Raw genomic sequence first — 22,034 nt, forward strand, 5'->3', positions numbered from 1 at the left:
CGGAGTAGTGTACCGCATATCCAGTGCAATGAAGTCAATCTTGAAGGTAGTTTAATTTAAACAACAGCATTGACTGACCATGGAATTCATTTCCTACAGGTTAAGCAACAGGGCTGTAGATCTGCATTTAACAGACATGATCCCACATCTAGTGCAATGTCGCGGTACACCTGTAGGGACAACCTGGAAGAGTGAAGAGAGAATACGAGTTGGACGCCGTGACGGTAAATGGAATACATATACAGTTGATACCTTGGGATCCTCCAGTTCCGGGCGGCGATCTTCCAATCAGCGCACTCCCCTCCACACCTTTTGCTGTCAATCCTTTCCCTTTTTCTTTTCTTTTTTCTTTTTCTTTTTGGATTTTCGATTTTCTGATTTTCTTTTTCCCTTTTTTCCCTTTTCCCTCTCTGATTATTTTATTTTCATTATTATTATTTTTCCTTTTCGTCCACTTCACTCTTTCTTGCTTCGACTTTCTCTCTCTCTCTCTCTTTTTCCTCCTCTCCTTTTCCTCTTTCGTCCCCTCTTTTTTATTTCATTTGATTTTTTTCCCTGTGATTTTATTACCTACGTTCCTTTTCTCAGTCAGCTTAGTCGTTCCTTATTTTATTCGGTCTTTATTTATTTGATTTTATTTCGCATTTCCTGTGATCTGCCTATTAGTACCTGTCTTTGGAACTTATACCCTCATTGATCCTCTCGTCTGTTTCCTTAAATCCAGAACTGCTGTGGTTGTTGTATACCCACCGACCTCAGCGTACCAGTCATTCTCTCACCACCCAATCCTTAATTTTCCTTATCCTTTAAACTGCCAATATATCCTCCACTGTTCAACTCTCCAGCCGCTATTTATCTTCCATTTTCTATCAGTGGTCCAATCTGTTCAATGATCTAGATTCGTTCCCTCGTCCCAGTTGCCGCCCGCCGAGCAACCCATCGAACCTCAACCTCACCGACCTTCTCCTCCCTCCTTCTCCCTCCTCTTCTTCCTTCTCTCGCAATCATGAATTATATCCATCATCCTTATCCATATGCCAGCCATGTCCCGATCGACCAGCCGATCGCCTTTGATCCGGCAATGGCACACCCGTCCATGATGCATCCGATGGATGGCTACATCTACCAACACCCGCCATTCGACATGGTTGACTTCTATCATCAACCCATCATGGACTATGAAGAATACGCAGAGAACCTTTCGCGACCGCGGTTAACCAAGGAGCAAGTCGAGACCCTGGAAGCTCAGTTCCAGGCACACCCCAAGCCGAGCAGCAACGTCAAGCGCCAATTGGCTGCTCAGACCAACCTAAGTCTCCCTCGCGTTGCTGTAAGTACTTCCTCCTTCACTATTGGGGTAGAGTCTGTGATCAGGGAAACTGACGGGTTGGTTATAGAATTGGTTCCAGAACCGACGAGCAAAGGCAAAGCAACAGAAGAGACAGGAGGAATTCGAAAGGATGCAGAAGGCTAAAGTGGAAGCCGAGGAGGCTGCTCGCGGGAAATCAGAGAACGCGGATGACTCCGAGTCGAACCAAGATGCCAAGGCCTCTGAAGGCACTCACAAAGATACCCCTAAACCTGCAGACGGAACGACGTCCCAAAGTCGCACCAAGGCGTCTGGTTCACGGTCGAAGCACCAGAAAACCAAGAGCGAGGCCGCTCGCGAGGCTACTTTTGCTTCCTTGCAGAGGGCCCTGAACGCTGCTGTCGCGGCTCGCGAGCGATACGGCTCGGAAGAAGACGAGGCTCAGCCCGGCGCTACAAGTGCCGAAGGATCCGTCTCCCCGACCGCGGCCTTTTCGGTGAACGGTAGTCAAGATATCGGTCATCGTGACCACCACCAGAGCGCGCTTACCTCGGCGTTGTCCGAATGGGACCACGCCAAGGATTCTGCTATGTCGTGGACCTCGTCCCACAGCTCGCAGGGAACTCTTGGGTATGCCAGCTTGAACGCGACGCCGCTGACTTCCGCCGCCGAGTCGTTGACTGTGCCGAGCTTGGACGGTTCGCAACATCATGATGTATCCCATGACGATGTCATGCAGAACATCCAATTCCACCCTTCGGAGGGTGAGGGGTGGGCTGGGCAGATGTCGACCAAATCGCTTTCCGGCTACCACTCCACGAGTGATGCCGAAGCTCCTTATCACACCGCCCAATACCACATGCAGCCGGAACTGTCCTTGTCCAGGCGAGAGTCGTCCGACGAACTTGCCGACACGCTGGAAGGCATCGGAATTCACGGGACACATGGTCTGCCCCAGCTCGCAAACCGGGCTGATCCTTCGTGGAAGGATGCTGGTAAAGAACTCGATCTCGCTGCCCGGAGGAAGCGACCGAGGCCTGCCGCCATTGGTACGTCGCGGTCTTCGTCAATGCTGGCTGGATCGGCTTCCATGTCTCCCACCACGTCAAGGCTTCCGAGCTACGGCTCGGGGCATAGCGTGAGACAGTCCAAATCTGCCCAGTGTCTGAACTCTCGGTATGCCGGGGTCAGAAAGGCCTCTGCGGCTCAGCGCTCGCCCCTCAATCTCTCCACGTTCGCCGAGGCTGGGGCGCTGGCTTCCTCCAAAGCCGAGATGTCGTCCATGCTGCAGCCTGCCGTGACGACAGGCGCGCTAGCACCGCCGACCCCCCTTACACCGGAGGACTTCCACCACTTGCTGCCGACCACTCCTAGTGATGGCGGATATTGCCTGTCAGCCCAACCCACCAGCCAGCTGTTCCCGACCACGCAGCCCATGCAGACCAACATTGCGTCACCTCCGGCTACTCCCTTAGCCGTGGATATCATGTCCTCCTACCCTTACCAAGGCGTGGCACCGCCCATGTCTGCTCCTGCTCACTACACGTCATTTCCCGACTACGCTGCTGCTTGTGATGGGGCTGTGTTGACGGGGCGAAGCTGGACTGACGCCACCTCAATGCCTTCCCCAGAAGCCGCTTTTCAGAGCCGCTGTCCAATTCCGCAGCAGGGGGACATCCCATCCATGTCGTACGAGCACTCCGTCGACAGCGTGTCGGGCTCGCCTACTTTGATGTATCCGACCACCGATGCCGACATGCCGACGTTGACTGCGTCGTTGGCTGGTGATTCGAAGCCCACCGAATTCTACATCCATGAATTCCCGGAACAACAGGAGGCTCACCGATTTGTCGCCCAACAACTTCCTCAAAAACCCAAAGCGTACACGTTCACGAACCAAACGCCGAATGACTTTTGAGGTCAAAAAGAAAACCGAAACAAAAAAAGAATTTATTGAACAATTATAATTCTCAGGTCGACGGGCATAAATGCGACCAATATATACACCACATATCTCTCATTAATATTCTCCTGTGATACTATTATTTGATATGCTCAAGCCGTGCTGGCATTATTTGTTGATATCCATGGGACTTCGTTTTAATATCCCGTGCTTTTTTGGCTGCATGATTTCCAGAGCATTCCTGTTGGTGTCGTTCTTTGGCGTCTGCCATGGTCTTCAATTCGTTTTTCTTTTTCTTTTTTTTTGGGTTGATCTTGGGTTTCGACTTCGTGTTTTGATTCTGCATGTGAATTTGGAAGCGGCTGGATTTTTTTTTGACATATATATGGAGGCACTTGTTTATTGGCACGTATCTACTATCTACTACTTACTGTAATACACATAATATGGCAGCAAGGGCGATGCATTGGAAGCATCGTCCAGTCACACTCTCTTGAAGGCTATTGTTTCTTTTCCATTGCATTTCTCCATTGTACATTCTTTCATTTGGGTATGTCTCGGTCAAGGAGGGCTCCACTACTCTTGAAGGTCCTGACGAGTCGCTCGACCCAGGCACTTCTAGACTGAACTCGATACGAGGTCAGTTCTGCGTGCTTCTATTGGATCATGTCCAGTCCGGCAAATGATTACTAGCGGTCCCTGGTTCGTGGTTCCTCGACAGCTCTTGTGTCACTAAGGAAGGAACTGACCAAACAGCTGGCATTCTTCACATCTCGCATTCCTGGCTGAGACACGCCCTCAGCGGTATAACCAAAATAGATATTCCAGAGTCGTGGGATCATTTCTGCAGCTTTAAGCTTTCACAATGAAACCCTCGACTTTTGTTTCAGTTGCACTGAGTCTTGCTACCACAGCGTCTTCGTATACTGACTGTATCTCGGTGGCTGGGTGTTTTCTTCAAGACGACGATGAAACCGATTATTCTACGTTTGATTTGGTACATGCCCGCGTCGTCATTGCGAGAGTGATGCTAATGGTCAATAGGCAGCCACAAATTTCGGATTGATCAATCGTACATACGACGCGGATGAACAGTCTCCCACTGACACTCTCACTCAGTGGCAGCAGTTCTATAATCAAGTGGTTCATCTGAACGACGAATCCCCATCCAATGTCAACTACAATGTCTTATCTTTAGGTCGTCATGGCCAGGGCTGGCACAACGCAGCCGACCAATACTACGGCTGGCCTGCATGGAATGCTCGTCCTTTCCCATGATCCTCCATAGCACGACACTGATATCCTCAATAGTGCTACTGGTCCCTCATCAACGGAAACGGCACCGCCTCCTGGCGCGACTCTCGCCTCACAGACGGCGGAGTCGCCCAGGCTCAACCCGTACACGGCTTCTGGAAGAAGTTAATCGACACCCAGCACATCTACACCCCAGACAGCTACCTCGTCAGCCCACTCACCCGCACCCTCCAAACCGCCAACGTCACCTTCAGCACTCTAAGCCTTCCCCGCGGCAGCGGCCCCTTCCGACCTCTCATCCACGAACTCTTCCGCGAATCCATCAACATCCAAACCTGCAACATGCGCAGCTCCCGCTCCTACATCCACAACCTCTTCCCAGACTGGCCCATCTCCCCAGACCTCGATGGCTTTTCTTATTTGTCAACTGATATGGTGTGAAGCGCTGTTGTCTCGAAAAAAACAGGTCGTCGCCTAATCTCAACAAGAGAAAAAGTAGAAAAGCAAAAACATACAACAGCTGGGATTCACTGGTGGCCACCCACCCAACTACTCAGCGTGTAGCTTATGTGCAGTTAATAGGCAGATAGATATTTCTAAACCAGCAACCCTAGCAATTGCTGGCACCGTCAGTACAAACTTCCTAAATGTGCTTTAATAGTACCCAAATTGCCCAGCGATTTCTGATAACTGGCCGCAATCTAGCTAACTACTCCATTTCTTACCTTTAAATAGAGAAAGCCTATAGTCATTAATTTATTATCCTGTCTTCTAAAATAGCCGGCTTAAACTAAGTTAACTACACCTCTAGCCATTAAGTCAGCAAAAGATTAGATTTTAGTTACTTTCATTTTCCTATTATAATATATATAAAACCTACTACAAATAGCCTAATCCTATTTAAACAAAAGGTTCTAAGAGCATAAACTAATGAAGTCTCTTCCAGAATAAATAAGAATATAGTATAAGCGTTCAAAAATTCGACTAATACAAATATAGATTTTACTTCTCTTTTGTAATAACTATTACAGTATCGGCATACACATTTTAGAGAAGGCATCCGTTATCTCTGGCCAAGGTATCCTTTAGGTATATAGTTAGATTTTGTAACTTCTAAATATATCTTATACAATATAAGATTAATTGGCTTTCTTGATATTATTATTATTATTACTAATCGGCTTCAAAGGTCTCTAAAAACACTAGCAAGAGCGCATATTTTCTCGTATAATAAGTTAGATATTTTAAGCTATATATAACTGTAAAATAGAATTGACTGCTACTAAGGCCGGCCAATATTAAACTAATACGTACAGAAAATTGAGTTTAATTTACCGACTATTACATGTCTCCTCTAATTCGACTTTCCAAATTGCAAACTGCTAAGGAATATGCTCCAAAAGAGAGAAAGCATCGAGCCCATCAAGGAAAGAGGAATAGATGAACTTTGTAAATCCGTGTCATGTCCGCGTGGTACAGTCCATGCGACGAAGAACAATAGTAAAGGAGAAACACAAAAGAAGTTGTAGAGAATGATCCAACGAAGACTGATGATTTCGCGGGCATAGATTCCCCAAAACTCCTCTCGCTTGAACCCAGCTTCTTCCAGTTCCGTCTTTTTCTTTGGAAGAAAATGCAGTACATCAGAGGAATGAATCCCTAGCTTTCTACATCTATGATGTATGTGAAGTAGGGGCCTAGGTTTGTGACAAGCGTAGAAACGTTTCGTGAACTCGTGCTGGGAGATTGGAGGAATGTTGTCCATCGGTTTCGGCCTATACTCGTAGTCGGTGTTTGTCTGGTCAGGGAATGCGTCTTTAGTTCTGGGTGTGAATTCGTGGTCATCGAACTTCTCAAACTATGATTCAATAATCAGCCATGCTCCGTAAATTACCAGACAGGGATAGTCACTTTATAAAAGTCACAATGTGAGTACCGCCAAACGCTGAAATGGCCCCGTAGAACCCCCCTTAGGCGAAAATACTCTTTCTTTAACGTGTCGAAGAATGTATCGCAACCTAAATCATCAACGCGGATCTGTGCAAGTTTGTAATCTTCTCCTTGTTTCGCGAGGAAGAGAACCCGATGTTGGGCAAGACTCATGTTGGGGCCATTAGCTTTGAGCCACATAGATTCGTGATGAACCGAAGGACTAGATGATGGACTATCCTTCTGAAGTTTATTATCCGTACGCAGTTTTTGGTTGGAACTTTGGCCACTGCTTGAAGCGTTGCGAGGACTCGTGGACTTAAGATGTGCCGCTGGAGGAGGTTGTATATTTGGGTTTCCCGCGGTGTTCAAGGCAATATCTTTAATTATGGCTTGAAGCCGTTTTGTGAAAGTTTTTGGCACTTCTTTCCATCGCTCTTCACCACATGACTGCACTGCTAATCAGTATCTAGATTTCATATAAAGCTGAACATGAATAGAAACTTACACATTTCCACCGTAACCGTGTCTCCGATTCTCCAAGTGGTCTGAGGCAACGAGGCAGTGGCCACCAATCCCAACGCTCCCCAGTCCAGTACTCAACTAAATGCTGATAATAGCTGGTATACCAGACAAATCGAGAAGCTTCATCGCCATGGTCAAATATAATGTCGCAAGGATTCACATTGCAATTCTGCAACCAGATCCCGCAGACTATACCGCACGACATCGCTATAGTTCTTGTTTTGTGGATTTGACCACCTTCTTAACAGATCTCGAAGTCGAGAGTGCAGTGATGGCCGAATAAACTCTTCAAGCTGACAAAGAAGGGTTTGGTAGGCTGCGCTTTCCGAAATTAAGTGCTTCGTTTGATCCAAGTGCTGCAAAGATCCCTCATAGGGCTCAACTTCTCCAGCTTCGTCTAGCACAGAGTCTTCATCACTCTCCTCCTGGTCGTTATTAAATTCTTCGATTATTCCATTTGGCCGGAAAGCATGGTGGCCTCCATACAGGCTTTTTAAGTAATCTTCGACTTTTCTTTTGGTATGACGGGTTTTCACTGATACAATTTGAGGGTTGATACTGTGTTCTTTGTCTATGGACACCATAGCAAAGAATGCACGGGTAATCTGAGTTGAAGATGAGCGAACAAAGGAACTGACGTTTTGGTGCCAGTCGCTGAGGACCTCTGTCTTGAGCTGATTTGCAAAGTGTATCAGAAATCTTCGAAAGTTCTTCAGCATTGTCTCAAATCCAATCCACGGCTTTGTTATACCGTCCAGAATGAGCGACGACAGAATGCTGTCTTCATGAAATAGGTTTGCAAATTCTTGAATAAGGAGCAAATTTACACCATCTCTCCCAGATTCCAAGGATGCGGTGCTGGAAACGGAGAAAGGAGCAGAAAATACTGAGTCGTTCTCGCTGGATGATTCAGAATATTCGAAATCGGCAGAGCCAGGTAGAGGTTGTCTATCGTTCGCGATACCCCCTGGAAGGCTAAATGAGGATGGGTTTCGGCTAGTATGGGCATCGTAAGCAGCGTTGTCTTGCTGCCTCGTCCAGTCTCCAGAAGCATTAGCAGGGCTTAGATCCGTTCTTGCAAGATTTACTCCATGCAGTCTCTCAACTTCGGTCATCTCGGCTGTAAAATCACCGTTGGCTTGGCTGATGCGTTCTCGGCAATTTCGTTGCGTATGACCGCCCGTCAGGCCTATCCATATTAGCTATGCACGTATTACAGGGTCATTGAGTATACATCTCCCGCATTTCAAATAACACCTATTTTCATAATGACTTGCATAGCCACAATTGAAACATTCATTTTTCCTCCACCGAGAACTAATAATATTGTGCCATTTCATATCATTGCGGTTTGTCTCATCATTCAACCTTTGCGTCAACGACGTCGACCGCGTCTTCAGCGACAGCAGCTGCTTGGACAGACTGTACAACTGCAGCTGCGTGTGCAGACACACGTCGCGTCCCTTTTGTCTGGACTTCGGGGACTTGTCGCGCCAGCGGGCCTGCTCGGCGATAATATTGGCCACGGTGTTTCCGGCAATCTCCAGCGTCTCGGTCGAGTGAAAGATATGGCGGCCGATATCGTGCGGGTGTGGAAAGTTGGGGGGTAAGAGGTTGGGTTTGTTACTTGACTATATTTATATATTTATCCATATATTAGTCGGGGTTAGATATATCTGTGAAGCAAGGCAGGGCGAGGTAGGAACCTTTTCAAACACCCTAACCAAATCTCTTAATAACCAAATCGACTCGTCGTACAGCGTAATCAGCGTGCTCGTGAACTCCATGTGCCATTGGAAAGGGTTCACGCGGGCCTTGATCTGCGACAGTTTACGTTGTATTTGCAGCTGTTGTTTCTCGGGAAGGTTGAGCACGAGGACGATTTGGCTGTCGGTGGAGGCCGTCCAGTCGATGAGGAGGGCGGTCTGGATCCACTCGTAGACGTTGGGTTTGAGGACCATTTTGACCTTGAAGCAGGTCCATGATACTTGTGCTTTTGTTAGAATGGTCGTGAATAGGGGAGTTTGGGCTTACCGTGGCGGACGATGTTATCGTCGTCGTCCTCGGACGAGATGTAGTCGCAGAAGAAAGACCCGTTGAGGTCCTCGTTGATGATAGAGCTGAAGCCTTCTGGGAATGCGATCGGGATGTGGCCCTCCAACGGCGTGGAGGACGTGAATCTGTCATTGTTACTAGACTATTCTATTTGTCTGGGTTCTTGCGGTGTGTTGATACGGACATCAAACGGGTGGAAGAATCGTTGACAGGCTCCTATTCTCGCCATTAATGTAAGTGGTAGCTCACGCTGTACAGTCGGGTATGTATATATGTAGGTATGTACTTGCCGTCAACGCAGTATATATATCGGAATCCCGCGTCGCCCAAGGGTCATTTTCTAAACTCGTTAGCAGGTACAAACCAGCCGAACTGCCAAGTGTGTGAGAGAGTGTGCATACCGCGCTGCTCGTAAACCGTAATTCGATCCCTCGTCGGCCCCATTGCCGTGCTGTAGATCGTCCAAACCGTATATAATAAGCTTGCCGAGAAGCTCCCCTCCCAGACGCACAGGAACACGAGGACTTAAATATTCGCAGGCCCGCAACAGCTGCATTAGCAATATGCAAGCACAGCCGCCGCCTGGTATCTCTACCTATGAAATCACGGCGTCCGAGTTGCAGTGAAACGCCTTAGCGGTGATTCCCCAATGAGACGACGCCGCGTATCGCGCAGGGATGCAACTAAAGAGATTGAAAGGGCCCGTCCGAAAGGCAGTCTTGTTCGTCTTTCGCGTCCAATAATGGGTTGACAAGACCGGCTTAGAAGCGCTAGGGCACTAGCTGGCCCACCAGCCCATCAAGTTGTCGGTCAGGCTGGCGGCGGGATTTGGGATTTATTGTACAGTACCATCTGTTATGACATAAAACGGGATTGTATACACGATATCTGATTCAGAGAGGAGATAACGTCTATCAGGTTTGGCAACCAGGCGGCACATTCGAACCTGGTAACACCATCCAGAATGCACACCACCCTCACGTTCATGGGGAATTGCTCGACAAGTTGGTGCAACGCTTTACTCCTAGTGGCTAAGGCCACTTCCGGCGCCAAAAGGCGGGTAGATGATTGGGTGATCGATCTATATTCTATATATAGTAAGGGTGGCTACTGTGGTGATCGAAAGAGATGACCTGATTTCACACTGACCATGTAGATCGCTTGGACGCGAAAAGATCATCTTTGTGTTGTCTACAGCGGCTATTGATTTGTGCGATACGATATAGTATATGATCCAAGCCACATATCTTGTTGAGTTATATCAAGTAGACGACCAGAAACGATACCCAAATGCCTGAGAAACATGAAAATATTCCTGTCAGTAGACAGAACCTCACCGCAAACAACTCAAGGCCCTCTTCTGACCCAGCAAACAACAAGGAAAGAAGAAAAGGGAGAGGGAGAAGAAAGACAAAAAGAATCCCAAGAGAAAATGAAAATCAACCATCCCAACCAGTCCCTCAACTTCGATTCCCTCTTCTTGACCTAGACGAAGCCCTCTTCTTAATTTTCCACGAAACCGTAGCCTCTAGTTTCTCCTTCGGCACCCTCTTCACCTGCGCCAAAAACTTCGGCCAGAATTCCGACCTAATATGATCCGCCAACCACTCTATATCGCCGGGATGCTCCAGCATAAATAATAGCTTATCCTCGGCGATCTTCTTTTCTTTGCGGAGTCCATCTAGTACCTGGTGTCTGATGGACAGCTCCTTGCGCCGCACATTGCGCTGCACGTACACGTGCCTCCGCGTAAAGGGGTACCGTTTTAGTGTGTCCTGGACTTTTTTCCTTTGAAGGAACGAGGGCGTGTATTTGCTGGAATCGATATGAGTTAGTTAACGAGACCCCGGGGGTTTCAGTCACCAAAGAGAGAAAGAGAGAAAGAGAGAAAGAGAGAAAGAGAGAAAGAGAGAAAGAGAGAAAGAGAGAAAGAGAGAAAGAGAGAAAGAGAGAAAGAGAGAAAGAGAGAAAGAGATTTAAAAGGGGAGCGGAAATGGGGAACAATGGACAGAAAGCATACAAACCCACTCCCGTCCACGCCCAGCACAAGATAGGCACCTTCTCATCATTCGACGTAAAGCCCTGATCGACCAGAAAGTAGCAGCGCCGGTTATCATACCCGTAGTCACAGCCGTAGACATAATATCGGATTCTATGTGTTCTAAGCAACCAATACGCCTCATCCCAGTGGTATCGTGAGATGCGGTTCACCATAGAGGTGTTCTTATCGTCCCATACATTGTCGGTCCAGCCCAGGTCTTTGGGGACGAGTCCTGTCACGGTCTGAACTAGGATGCGGACTGGAGCGTTGTAAGGAAGGGGGAGACTTGGAGGTGCTTGTGCGGTCATGGTGATGGATCTGGATGTCATATCTGGATGGAGGTGTTGGTGTTATCGATTTGTGAGATGAAGATGATGTGAAGTGGTTGACTTGGAAGTGTCGAGGAGAAAGGAAGATGTAGGGTATAAGGTGGAAAGCCCTGCTATTGAGTCATAATGATTAACTCATCATGACATTCGAATCCGCAATGTGCCGGAAACCGTTGAAGGTTTACGGAATAACTATGGTGGCGGCAGAACGGACCTCTTACCCTAAATGTCCTATCTTGAGGTCCTAGGTCTATCATACATAGCTTGTCTTAATTAGTTTGCTTGTAGAGTATATTTATTCATAGCTATCTCATAAGTTTATTATCAGTATTCTGGGCTTATAAAAATAAAGCAAAGGAGGAAATACTTACCTACGTCACTGGGACTGCCTTGGTTGACCGAAGAGTTGACGAAGGGAAGAAACAGCTTTATTTACTAGGCTCCAGCGATGCAACCAAACCAAAGAAAAGCATCAATGAATTTTTGAAGAAGTTTTTCGATGACAAGTTCTTATACATACCACAGAGTTGAGTTTTATTTTAACCCGCTCACTATCTTTTCTCCCCCTCTTTTTCTATCACAGTAAGTTTTACATCAAGCATTCGCTGGAACTCACGATCGACCTAATCAGCACACATTCGCCTGTGTGACGCAGGCAGCTTATCGATATCCCATTCATCAAGAAGCCCCAGAGTGCTTTTCTCGTGCTGGTGTTTTCAATTTTCTTATCTTCGCTGAAATCGCTTTCAAGCCCATTGTCTTCGGTCCCGATATTCCTGATATGCGGCTCTTCTAGAGTTGAGGAAAGGCAACAGAACCTCCTGGCCTGCCCACCTATTTCTCTCTGCACGTTGAATGAAGTCTTCTGTGAGTTGGAGAGTGAGATTATGCCTGATGAATTTCAGGATGGTGTTTGTATCAGCATGTTATTATTTTTAAATAAGCTAATACCTATCTGTTCGCTTCCTTCCAAATTCTGAATAAAAGTATTTTCAAAACGACGCAGAGAGAAATGAAAAGCAGTAATAAGATATTCATGAAACTACTCTATCATACGTATAAGAGAGAGGTCTTATAGTAAGATTAAGATTTCTTTGGGGCACATACTCCGTACATAGTGGGTCTTCCACGAACGCCTTCCAAGGTGAACTAAGTGGGTCAACCTACGTACTTTGTGATAAGATTAGCCAGAGCTGCTTAACTGTTGATCCCTCATCCAACTTTTCCAAACCCAAATTTACTCAAGCAAGCTCTAGCAAGGCTCAATCAGCATCCAGGAAGGTTCCTAAATGCCTACCGGAGGGTCCCTCGATCCTATGTTAACTAACCAGAACGTTCCTCCGTACCGAGGAGCTTGCTGGCTTCAGGAGGCGACAGTCATGGTATGTATGGGTTGCCAGGCAGCCTACAGGCCATAGCCCCTTCAGTACTAGAATCATCTAAGTCCTTCGACTTCCCAACTGACGTTGATTCAACCCCTTCAACGAGTACCTCGTCTGAAGAGTATGGCTTTTCTTTCCCTGGAACACTAGCCGCAGGGGATTCGAGACGGTATCGGACAAACGTCTGGCATAGTGAAAGACGTGGTATGCTGGCTCAGAATAAGAAAGAACCTAATTGTAATCCTTCGTTTATTATTCCAATGCGGTTGTGTGAAATGTTTGTTTTTGTCACTGGATTAACTGGTAGTTACCCTTAGGAAAAGGGTCCGATCGCGTGCTCCACTGACCTTACACACAAAATCATTTAAATGTGGACAGTTCCCCCAACCTATTCCTTCTACTTCTTCTAATTGTCCTGTCATATTCAACTCTTGTTTGATCCTGTTGTTTGTCTCTCCGAATCATCCTCACAATCAGCTTGAGAGTCTTTTTGCTGTTTGTCATTTTCAAAGACATGGAGCGCAACTCAACGCCTTGTTCGGCCTGCGGCTGGACCTCTGAACTTCAAGAGAACTGCTTTTACAAAAGCCACGTTAAGCTGTTCTACGGGGTGAGCGACAGAGGTGTCTGGTCATTGGGTTCGACTATGATTTTGAAAGAACGTTCTAACCAGGCGCCTAATTTCGAAGCTTTGAATGTACGGTTCTTAGGAGAAGTAACCTCAATCCCGGTGCCTACTGTGGTCGAAGATTGGGAAGGGAGTGATGGGCGCTACTTTTTATTGATGAAACGTATTCCCGGTTCCCCCCTCAGCAGCCTCTGGGCGGGCATGACTATGAATGAAAAGGAAAACATAGCCAAGCAGACTGCAAACTACTTATTGCAACTTCGCAATTTGCATTCTGAGAAGATGAAATCTCTCGGGGACAAGCCAATATATTCGGCTTTCCTCTTTCCAAACGGTTATGGCCTTCCACATGGCCCCTTCTCATCTGACCAAGACCTTTGGACCGAACTCGAATTAGCTCTTGAAGGTGTCCCTGATGATGCTCGCCAACGACTTCGAAGTCGCATGCCGCCTGCAGCGCCGTATACGTTTACTCACGGGGATCTCGCTTCTGCTAATATTATGGTTGAACATGGCAACCTCGTTGGCATACTCGACTGGGAAGCCTCCGGGTATTTCCCAGTATGGTGGGAGTTCACCTGCGCTGGAATCGGTCTGGGGCAAGAGGACAAAGAGTGGAAGACTCTGTTGCAAAAGTATATGCCTGACTTTTCTGATGCCCGCGAATTCTGGTTGGAATTTTACTCTCTATCTAAGTACTCCAACTTGGATGAGAGGGGAATGGCATTGCTCAAAGACAGTATAGGTTCTGTATAGGATTGCGAAGATTATCACAATATATGAAGGAGCGACATGAAAGTATTTGCTGATATCAAACGAGTGTGTTTTGCCATAGCCTTGGTCTCCATCTCAGTGGTCTCTGCAGCCTCGAAGCTTCAGCTCGCATGGTGTTTTTTTTAGCGTGCCCCAGTGGGCGAGGGATTAACCCTAGTCACGCTGATGCTCCTGCAAGTATCCAAGCAAAATCATATCCACGCTGACCTTTTTTCTACCCACGACGAGCTAATCTCCCATGACGATGACGGCGATGATGACTCGACGAGGACGACTAAAAATAAATGAATTTCCTTAGCTACTCCTACCTCATAGCATTGTATTTGGCATATAACTTCAGTGATCTAGCGTGATACAACATGATTCTAGAAGACCAAAGTTGATCGAGTAGTAGATATAGGTATGTGAAAGCTTTGATCTCTGAGTGCAAATTGCCGAGTCAATTCTTGTATGCAACACCTGGGAAGACCGCATCTTCCTTCACAGCTGTCTGGGTGATTGTTTCTATTCGTGATCATCATAATAGTCAGTCCGTTCTATTGTAGATATTTGATTTCTATTTATATAGATCACCCCGAGGCTGATGGGCGCTTCCCGGCGCTAAAAGAGCGGGTAGTTGTTTGGACGAGAGGCGTCGATGCGGGGGATATCCGGCACGGGTCTGGCATCTACGGTGTAGCTATCGATCTTTCCATATCTTTCTTTCCGCCAGACACCTGGAACTAAAACATAAACTTTCCTCATATTTTGCTCTTATTGAACTCCACATTTGAACCTCGAACCCCCAAACCCCCCTCATCCCAACCCAAACATCCAACCTCCACTCCCACTACCATGACAGAACGTTCCCCTCCTCCAGAACTCCCACTGCCCAAAGACCTCCCCGTCCGCATTCTAGTCCAGACTAAGACGCAACTCGTCCCCAAAGACCAGGATCAGGGAAACGACGTATATAGCGACAAGCTTGTCTCCATGCTGAACCGTATCTCGCGCTATCACTGGAACTGCGCGTATTGGCCGTTCGAGAACCGGTTCTACACCCAGGGCGACGAGTTCGGGTATAACAACCGGCTATGTTTCTTAATGGTTGACCATGGTACTACGTCTAATGATGACGAAGTGCTCGTCTTGTGTTATGAGTGGACGGGGGAGGATTTGTATGTTCCTTCTTCACCTCTCCCCTCCCCCCACCACAGACCGTTTAACAGTATCAACTCTAGCAAATACACGCCCGACCTTCTCGCTTCAAAAGAAGTCCAGGATGAGCTGAAAGAGATCCCCTTCACGCCGGGTCCGTACGTGCCGCGCGAAAAGCCGCCCATTCGACGAGTGGTGCGGAGAAGACTCCGCGAGGCGCAGCGCATTCCCGACGAGGAGCTAGAGTACATGCAGCAACACCCCGAGGATATGGAGTGGCTGGAGCGGAAGGTGAAGCCGCGGTTCTGGGCGAATTTTCTGGCGCAGATCGAGGCGCGGCCGCGGGAGAAGGAGGAAGAGGAGAGGCTTGGGGTCACGTCTGGTCCGTTACCTGATGATGTGCGGTTGGAGTTTGATTGATGTTGTCTTGAATAGGCTTGGGGACTGTGTTCTTTTCTTTTCTATGTTTTGTTTCTTTCTTTTCTGGTTGGTGTCGTTGGGCGTTTATATCTATTGATCTTTACTTTTTGAATAGAAGAGACATAGTCGGAAGAGACCCACTGGAGGAAAAGCAATAACAGAGGAAACTCGTAGATTTAAAAGTTGTTTTGATGTCTAATGGAAACTCCTCGATCTTGCGATCTCAAAGACCATTCAAATAGGTCTCTGGCTCTACCGCCATCTAACTCCCTTCCCCAGCACCCGCGCCTCCAAAGCTGAACCATTCTCAGCTGGAGAACAGGTTTCAGTTCAGCGTGACGCTGGCCTCGGGCCTCGGGCTAAAGAGGTTCCTAATTCTGACATAGGAGTGAATAGTATACGCGTTTCTATAAGATGGTGACCATCAGCTCGAGCTATGCTCTCGAATCTAGACCTTCTACATTCCCTGTATGAAAGCTGTACATGCATGGTTGCTTCAAGTCTGGGTCTGATAACCAGAGAATGAAAGTACAGCGGTAAACCATAGGATGAGACTATGCCCTTCTCAGTGTGGTGGATATAGAAGCGCGTGCTTGATTACCATCCGGAGATATGCACATGCATATGCATATTGAAACATCTTCTAGGGCTGTGTCCAAGGTCTAGACGTACTTTATCATGTACATGCGTCTGTCTCCATATACATCAAGCCTGCGCCTAGGACAAGCAAAGGATAAAGAGGTCGTGTAGAGCGGTAAACGATAGGATATGAACAATTTATAACTCTCACTCACTCAATCAAACACGCATAAGGAAGAAACTAGAGATGACTATTTTGGCTTACCATATCCCCTGTATGTCCTAATAACCAACCAATCTTGCCGTCAGAAGGCTGCCGCCAATAAGTAGGTGTAGAACCATACGTCATCCATACTTCATCTACTCACATAGAAATCATCGTTTAAGAGCTATATAGATCTAAAAAACACGTAAACCTGATCTTCTCCAGTACCTTTAACATAAAAAAAGGCGCAAAAGAAGACAGGGAAAGAGGGGGCAAAAAGAAAAGCGTCCCCCCCTACCCTGGTGCGGTGGTTCGAACTCGCGGCGTATGGGCACAATACCGGGGGAATGTGCTCTTCCCCGGCAGCAAGACCACTGCACCATCGGGTAGGGAGGTTAAGGTATTGGGAAACTCGCTGCCCATCTGTTTCATTCAGTAGACTTAATGACGTTGTTTCTGCTTGTTAGTAGCGTAGACCTGATGAAATATAAAGAGAGAAGAAAAAACTATGCTCCTCCCACTCCTGCACCATCTAGTGGGAGTATTGAAGTAAGAGGGGTCTAGGTCGCTCATCTGTTTCATTTAGTAGACTTACTACCGTTATTTCTGCTTGTTCGTAGACCAGAATGTCTAGAATAAAAACAATAGGGAGGAATAGAAAGCAAGTTCTTCCTCAGTGAAGAAAAGGGAAGAAGGCGGAGAAAGAGGCGCGGTTCGGTCGTGGCGTGGGCCTAGAGGGGCCGTCTAAATACTTAAATAGTAGTCTAAATCTATGAGCCCCACCCCAGCAGAACCTCATTGGATTACGGCCTTTTTGCTTATTGCTACCAAATAGAATAGTAGAAATGAAAGAGAATAAGAGGAAGAGAACAAATAACAAAGTACCCTTACTTACCTATTACTATCGCTACTTTATCAAAGAAAGAGGGGGGGAAAGGCGCCCTCCCCTACTCGACGGCTGCTGGGTTCGAGCTCGGAGGGACAGTATAGTCTAGTCTATAGTCTAATCTAGTCTAATACCGGCTGTACCCCTGTGCCATCGTTCGGGGAGTATTAACATAATTGGGCCCAGCCTGGCTTTCTGTTTACTTTGGCGATTTTCATGACCCGCCTTCTTACACTGCGCTTGCTTGTACACGGGTGAATAGAGTAGCCTTGTTTCTCTCTCTTTTCTTTACTTTTCTACTGGTTTTCCCCCCTCTGGAGATAGAACAAGGAAGGTATGCAACCATTCGCAGGACTTAATCATTCTGACGTTGTCCGGTAGGCAACCATCTGTCATACTCAATGATTCAAGTATATTTACCAGGCAGGAGACTTCGAACAAACTTATAGAAGGTCTTTACAGAAATTCGTCGGAAGGAGGGAAGAGACCTTTCCATACCTAAGATTACTGATATATCAGAGTCTGTCTGATCATATAACTATAGAAATACAATAGAGTCAGTATTATTCCCTACCACTGTGCTTAATACATAAATAAATTATGTTAAGAATCTTTCCAGGCAGGCAGATTTCTACAGTATATCATCCCCTAGAGTACAGTACAAAGTTGGACCGAAACCGCCCGAAACCGCACCGATCACAACTCTAGATTTTGGTCAAGAAGTAGGATATTGAACTGTGTATTCTTTGTATATTTCATAGCTGGCAAAAAATCCAGTTTTCAATTATTACTTGGGAGAAGTTGAGCTAGCACAGCTGATATGATTGCCATGTAGACACTTGAATCGAATAAAGACGACTCGAGTGCTAAAAATAAGTTTCTCCGCGCGGCTCCCGTAGCACCCGCAACATCCGCCAATGCCGCCGCCTCCCCGCATCGTCCATTTTGCCCGATCAATTCCTGCGCCGCCAGTTCCTGCAGATGATTATTGCCTACACGCTACACACCGAAAACCCTTCCCCAACATGACAGGCCACCTAAAACGCAAGCGCTCTCGGGTCGCCTGCATGCCATGTCGAGAACGGAAGCGCAAATGCGACGGCGGGAACCCGTGCGCCACCTGCCTCGACTGGGGCTACGAGTGCTACCACGGTGCGCTCCCTAGTCAACAGAAGAAACAGCAACAGCAACAGCAGCAGCAGCAGCAGAAGAATCCAGCCATCCTGCCTAGTTCCGCTTCTCCGGGCAAATCATCCGATACGGTCTATAGCGTCAACACTACCACCACCGCCACCAACAACAACCACAGCAGCAGCAGCCACCACAACGACGCCCTGGCCAGCCACCGCGTCGGCCCGGACCCGCACCGCATCACCCGCTCGCTGGAAGCGAATTCCGGGGCGGCGTTCGTGCGCAATCTAGGCCTGAAGGTGGACTCCACCAACGCGCCCCGGTTGAACCTGTTCGGATGGAATATTGGCGAGCGCCGGCTCCCGTCCGGCCTGGGGAACGGCACGGCGGTCTCGGCGCTGCCCATCGTGGATATCGTGTCGCTGGAGGGCATGAAGACGCTGGCGGGCGTCTACTTCGCCAAGGTGGATCCGTGCTACGGGTTCTTGGATCCGCGACAGTTCTACGAGCGGCTGGACGAGCGATGGCGGTCGCCGCTCAGCAGCGGGGTCTACGACAGCGTGTTGGCCGGCGTCGGTGCCCTGGGGTCGCTATTCTCGCGGCGCATCATCGACGTCACTGAATTGCTGCTGGTCGAGTCGGCGCGCTCTATCCTCGAGGTCAATAATCGCTGTGGTATGCCCTGTTTTGATACTGCGACTGGCTGGACCCTTCGCGTCGTGTACATGCGTATGACTGCGTCGCCGCACTCGGCGTGGATCGCCAGCGCGACGCTCATGCACCTGGTCGAGGCGTTGGGCCTGCATCTGGAGTCTGCCGGCGAGACGGTCCTCTCGCGCCGCGTGCACTGCAGCAACCCGGACATTCGTCGCCGGCTGGTCGGCGTCGCCCGCCACCTGAACATGTGGGTATCCTACGACTTGGGCCTGTCGCGAGTGATCTTCTGGAACGACCAATGTCTGGCGCCGGCGGCGCGGCCGGGTGATTATACGACCGAGCTGTTAAGCCTGCTGCCGGTGTCCGCGAGTCTAGGGCCCGAGAAGTCCCCGGACGATCGCGATTTGGAGTCCTCGCTGCTCCGCGTCCTCGACGGCAGCCACTCGCAACCACCGTCCGTGATGGCGCAGTGCAACCTGGCGCTATGTCTGCTGCGGCGGCTGCTAGTCATGAACGCGAGCACGTCGTCCGCCGTCAAAGAGCGGGTGCTGGCGCTGTTCCGGAAGGCACTGCAGTGCGCGCGCAGCATGGCCATGAACTGCTGTCCCTGGCACCATATGGCCAATGTGCCCTTTCAGATCATCGGCGTGCTGCTGGACATGGACACACGGACGTCGTTGGCTCTGTTGCCCGAGGCCATGCAGACGCTGAGGTTCGTCGCCTCCACCTACGACACGGATACCATGCGCGAGGCGTACAGCACCGCGTGTCTGCTAGTCCGGCTGTATCAGCGACGTAGACAGGAGGACGTGGATATGCTGAGCGGGCTGGTGAGCTCGCATCATCAGCCGGATATGGAGGCCCCCGTGGAACCGGCGGCGGCGAGTCGAGAGGAAATCTCGTGGTTGGAGGATCTGGTGGCGGAGATGCCCAGTCTGCAGGGGATTAATCTGTACGAGACGTTGGATGATGATTTGATGAATTTGTTTCCGACCAATTTGTAAATATCAACCATGAATGAACCCCAATCCGTGCATTCTTCGTAGGGGACGATGACCCTTTTATAGTCGCCAGTCTCCATTCTTCAGTCTCCCCACACCCGCAATACCCGCTCCGCCCTTCCCGATTACATCACGGCGCATCGCATCGGCATCGTCTTTGCATGTGCAACTGCTCTAGAATCATTATATAAACCATCCCAATGCACCCAGTCGTCACCCTACACCTATTTAGTGAGTAGCTACAAACTCCCCACCATACGACACAATACAATCTACCCACCATGTCCCTCCGCCTCTCTAAATCCCTCGCCGCCCGCTACCCCTGGGTAACGCCGCCCTTCATCGTCAGCGCCCCCATGCGCGTCATGTCCGGGCCCGCGCTGGCCGTCAACGTCTCCCGCGCCGGCGGCCTGGGGTTCATCGGCCCCGGTACCAAAACGCAAGACACAATCACCGATCTCCAAGAAGCGACCTCCCTCCTTTCGAAATCGAATTCCCCGGGCACGGGCACCTCCCTCCCCAACACGCCTCTCCCCGTCGGCGTTGGGTTCCAGCTCTGGAGCGACGACCTGGACACCGCCGCGCGAGCCATCCAGCTCCACCAGCCCTGCGCCGCTTGGCTGTTCGCTCCGTGCAACATGCAGGAGCTCTTCAAGTGGATCAAGCGCATCCGGGACGCAAGCCCAAACACCCAGATCTGGGTGCAGATCGGGACGGTGGGAGAGGCGCGCGAGATCTTGCACCAACACAAACTTAACAGCACGAATGATACCTCACCAGACGTGCTCGTCATCCAAGGCGCCGAAGCAGGCGGTCACGGCCGCGCCACTGACGGAATGGGCTTAATGACGCTTTTCCCTGAGATCGCGGATCTCGTATCCTCCTCCTCGGCGAAACACATCCCCCTCTTCGCAGCCGGCGGCATCGCCGACGCGCGCGGCGCCTCTGCAGCGCTCTGTCTCGGCGCGTCCGGCATCGTGCTGGGAACACGATTCCTCGCCTCGACTGAAGCGCGCATCAGCAAAGGCTACCAGAACGAGATCGTCCGAGCCAGCGACGCGGCGGTATCCACGACGCGGACGCTCCTGTATAACCATCTTCGTGGGACTATGGGGTGGCCGAAGGAGTATAGTCCGCGCGGGGTGGTGAATCGGTCGTATGTGGAGCATTGCGAGGGGAGGGCGTTTGAGGAGTTGAAGAAGGAGCATGATAAGGCGTTGAAGATGGGGGATCTGGGGTGGGGACCGGAGGGACGATTGGCGACGTATGCGGGCGCTGGGATTGGGCTGATCAATGGGGTGAAGGACGCGGGGAGCATTGTGGAGGAGGTGAGGAGAGGAGTGCTGGGGAGGGTTAAGGGAGAGGAAATAAGGAGTGTGCTGTAGATGTGTATGTTAGTTGAGTATTGTGGGAGTGGGAGGTAAAAGTTGACTTTTGTTGATTCCATTGTTCAGCTTTTACTATAGACTAGAGGTGTGGTATTTGTATTATGTGGTCAAATGTGTATCGATGCTAAATAAATGAGCAATTGTAGTATACAATTAACAGCGTGCCCATGTAGCAACTCTTGTTTGATCGAGATCAAACTGGAGACAGCTTCAGAACTCATGGTATGAAACTAGATCATTATGCTTGGGATGCTCCCTTATACTCAATTCAACTGTAGCGTAACTAGAACATCCCTTTAGTTTTATAGATAATAGCTATAAAGAATATATCAAGTCGAAATTCCTGATAGTAAATATAGTTCCATAGTTGGTATAGCCTGCCTTACATAAGGATCCTGTTTGCCTGGTTTGTCTGCGCTTTGTTCCTTTTCACATGAAGCGAAATCCTCCGTTTGGCGCGACAAAGAAGCTTCGACTATAAGATCAGATCCACCGATCTCA

General features: G+C 48.9%; 7 protein-coding genes across 7 annotated transcripts; 5 read left to right on the forward strand and 2 right to left on the reverse strand.

The window, feature by feature from the left end:
• Positions 1-1,006: 1,006 nt before the first annotated feature.
• Positions 1,007-3,227, forward strand: LDX57_003639 (uncharacterized protein; the record flags this gene model as incomplete). Its single annotated transcript, XM_046085293.1, has 2 exons — positions 1,007-1,330; positions 1,398-3,227. 2 exons carry the CDS (start codon positions 1,007-1,009, stop codon positions 3,225-3,227), a joined length of 2,154 nt encoding a protein of 717 aa, XP_045941256.1.
• An 850-nt stretch (positions 3,228-4,077) lies between these two features.
• PMU1_2 (phosphoglycerate mutase family protein) lies at positions 4,078-4,907 on the forward strand (the record flags this gene model as incomplete). The annotated part of the gene is made up of 3 exons (XM_046085294.1): positions 4,078-4,209; positions 4,257-4,472; positions 4,524-4,907. 3 exons carry the CDS (start codon positions 4,078-4,080, stop codon positions 4,905-4,907), a joined length of 732 nt encoding a protein of 243 aa, XP_045941257.1.
• A 3,196-nt stretch (positions 4,908-8,103) lies between these two features.
• On the reverse strand, positions 8,104-9,531 carry LDX57_003641 (uncharacterized protein; the record flags this gene model as incomplete). The annotated part of the gene is made up of 5 exons (XM_046085295.1): positions 8,104-8,109; positions 8,375-8,551; positions 8,627-8,907; positions 8,955-9,100; positions 9,377-9,531. The coding sequence occupies 5 exons, from the start codon at positions 9,529-9,531 to the stop codon at positions 8,104-8,106; spliced, it is 765 nt and encodes a 254-aa protein (XP_045941258.1).
• A 904-nt stretch (positions 9,532-10,435) lies between these two features.
• LDX57_003642 (uncharacterized protein) lies at positions 10,436-11,324 on the reverse strand (the record flags this gene model as incomplete). The annotated part of the gene is made up of 2 exons (XM_046085296.1): positions 10,436-10,790; positions 10,996-11,324. 2 exons carry the CDS (start codon positions 11,322-11,324, stop codon positions 10,436-10,438), a joined length of 684 nt encoding a protein of 227 aa, XP_045941259.1.
• Positions 11,325-14,963: 3,639 nt separating this feature from the next.
• On the forward strand, positions 14,964-15,686 carry LDX57_003643 (uncharacterized protein; the record flags this gene model as incomplete). The annotated part of the gene is made up of 2 exons (XM_046085297.1): positions 14,964-15,286; positions 15,350-15,686. The coding sequence occupies 2 exons, from the start codon at positions 14,964-14,966 to the stop codon at positions 15,684-15,686; spliced, it is 660 nt and encodes a 219-aa protein (XP_045941260.1).
• A 2,695-nt stretch (positions 15,687-18,381) lies between these two features.
• Positions 18,382-20,148, forward strand: LDX57_003644 (Zn(II)2Cys6 transcription factor; the record flags this gene model as incomplete). The annotated part of the gene is made up of 1 exon (XM_046085298.1): positions 18,382-20,148. The coding sequence occupies one exon, from the start codon at positions 18,382-18,384 to the stop codon at positions 20,146-20,148; it is 1,767 nt and encodes a 588-aa protein (XP_045941261.1).
• Positions 20,149-20,178: 30 nt separating this feature from the next.
• On the forward strand, positions 20,179-21,789 carry LDX57_003645 (nitronate monooxygenase). Its single transcript, XM_046085299.1, has one exon. It carries the CDS (start codon positions 20,427-20,429, stop codon positions 21,528-21,530), a length of 1,104 nt encoding a protein of 367 aa, XP_045941262.1. The 5' UTR covers positions 20,179-20,426; the 3' UTR covers positions 21,531-21,789.
• Positions 21,790-22,034: the final 245 nt, after the last annotated feature.

This window comes from Aspergillus melleus (assembly GCF_016097325.1).
Source record: "Aspergillus melleus strain CBS 546.65 chromosome Unknown contig2, whole genome shotgun sequence".
Classification (NCBI taxonomy): domain Eukaryota; kingdom Fungi; phylum Ascomycota; class Eurotiomycetes; order Eurotiales; family Aspergillaceae; genus Aspergillus; species Aspergillus melleus.